The sequence below is a fragment of the Plectropomus leopardus genome, unplaced genomic scaffold (assembly GCF_008729295.1).
Source record: "Plectropomus leopardus isolate mb unplaced genomic scaffold, YSFRI_Pleo_2.0 unplaced_scaffold4162, whole genome shotgun sequence".
Lineage (NCBI taxonomy): Eukaryota > Metazoa > Chordata > Actinopteri > Perciformes > Serranidae > Plectropomus > Plectropomus leopardus.
Window position 1 is genome coordinate 1 of NW_024645590.1, and position 881 is coordinate 881.

The 881-nt window shown below is 43.1% G+C and overlaps 1 gene segment (V, D, J or C); it reads right to left on the bottom strand.

Annotated features, from left to right (window-relative positions):
• Positions 1–52: 52 nt before the first annotated feature.
• On the bottom strand, positions 53–540 carry LOC121939128. The segment is given in 2 exon segments: positions 53–369; positions 459–540. Coding segments are annotated over 2 exon segments (366 nt in total).
• Between the last annotated feature and the right edge of the window lie 341 nt (positions 541–881).

An 881-nucleotide genomic window follows, 5' to 3' on the forward strand; every position in this document is an offset into this window, starting at 1 on the left:
CGAGGTGATTTTGGAACTGTAGGTTTTTGTACAGCTGCTCAACCAGCGTCAGTTACTGTGTGTCTCGAGCACAATAATAAACAGCAGAATCTTCAGTCTTCAGACTGTTCATCTGCAGATACACCTGCTGTTTGCTGTTGTCTCTGGAGATGGTGAACCGGCCTTGAACTGACTGAGAGTAGTATTTGCTGCTGCCACTACCGCTATCAATCCAGGCAAGCCAATCCAGTCCTTTTCCAGCAGCCTGTCTGACCCAGGCCATCCTGTAGCCACTGAGTGAAAATCCAGAGACTGTACAGGTCAATTTGTGGGATTCTCCAGGCCTTTTATTTGCTGGTTCAGACTCTGTTAGAGTCTGACCATCAACACCTGTTGAGACAAATAAGAAAATAGTCACGTGTTGTAAACTGGATATCTTTTAAAGAAAGATTTTAAGTAAGATCAATGAAAATCTTCACCTGCCCAGCAGATAGTTAACAGCAGCAGTCCTGTCCTATAGTCCATCATGTTAAACTGTGTGTCCACTGTCCTCTGTCCTCCTCTCTGCAGTCAGATATGTAGAGGTGGAAGATATCTGAGTTTTGCATTGACTCCTCCCTAGAAGGAGGATACAGCTGTTGTGGAAATGGATCTCAACTGGTCTTTGGTGAATGTAGTGGAGGACTTCATTTGTGTAAAATGTCAACATAAACTTCATATCAACAATCACTCTTAAGCACAGAGCTCAACAGACTACTGTTCTACAGTGGCTGATGAAGATTCAGTTTGGAAATATAACATCAGATGGGGCAAATCTACACACATTCAAAACAGACCACATAAAGACTACTGTAATTTTGTGTGTGAGTGTGTGTGTGTGTGTGTGTGTGTGTGTGTGTGTG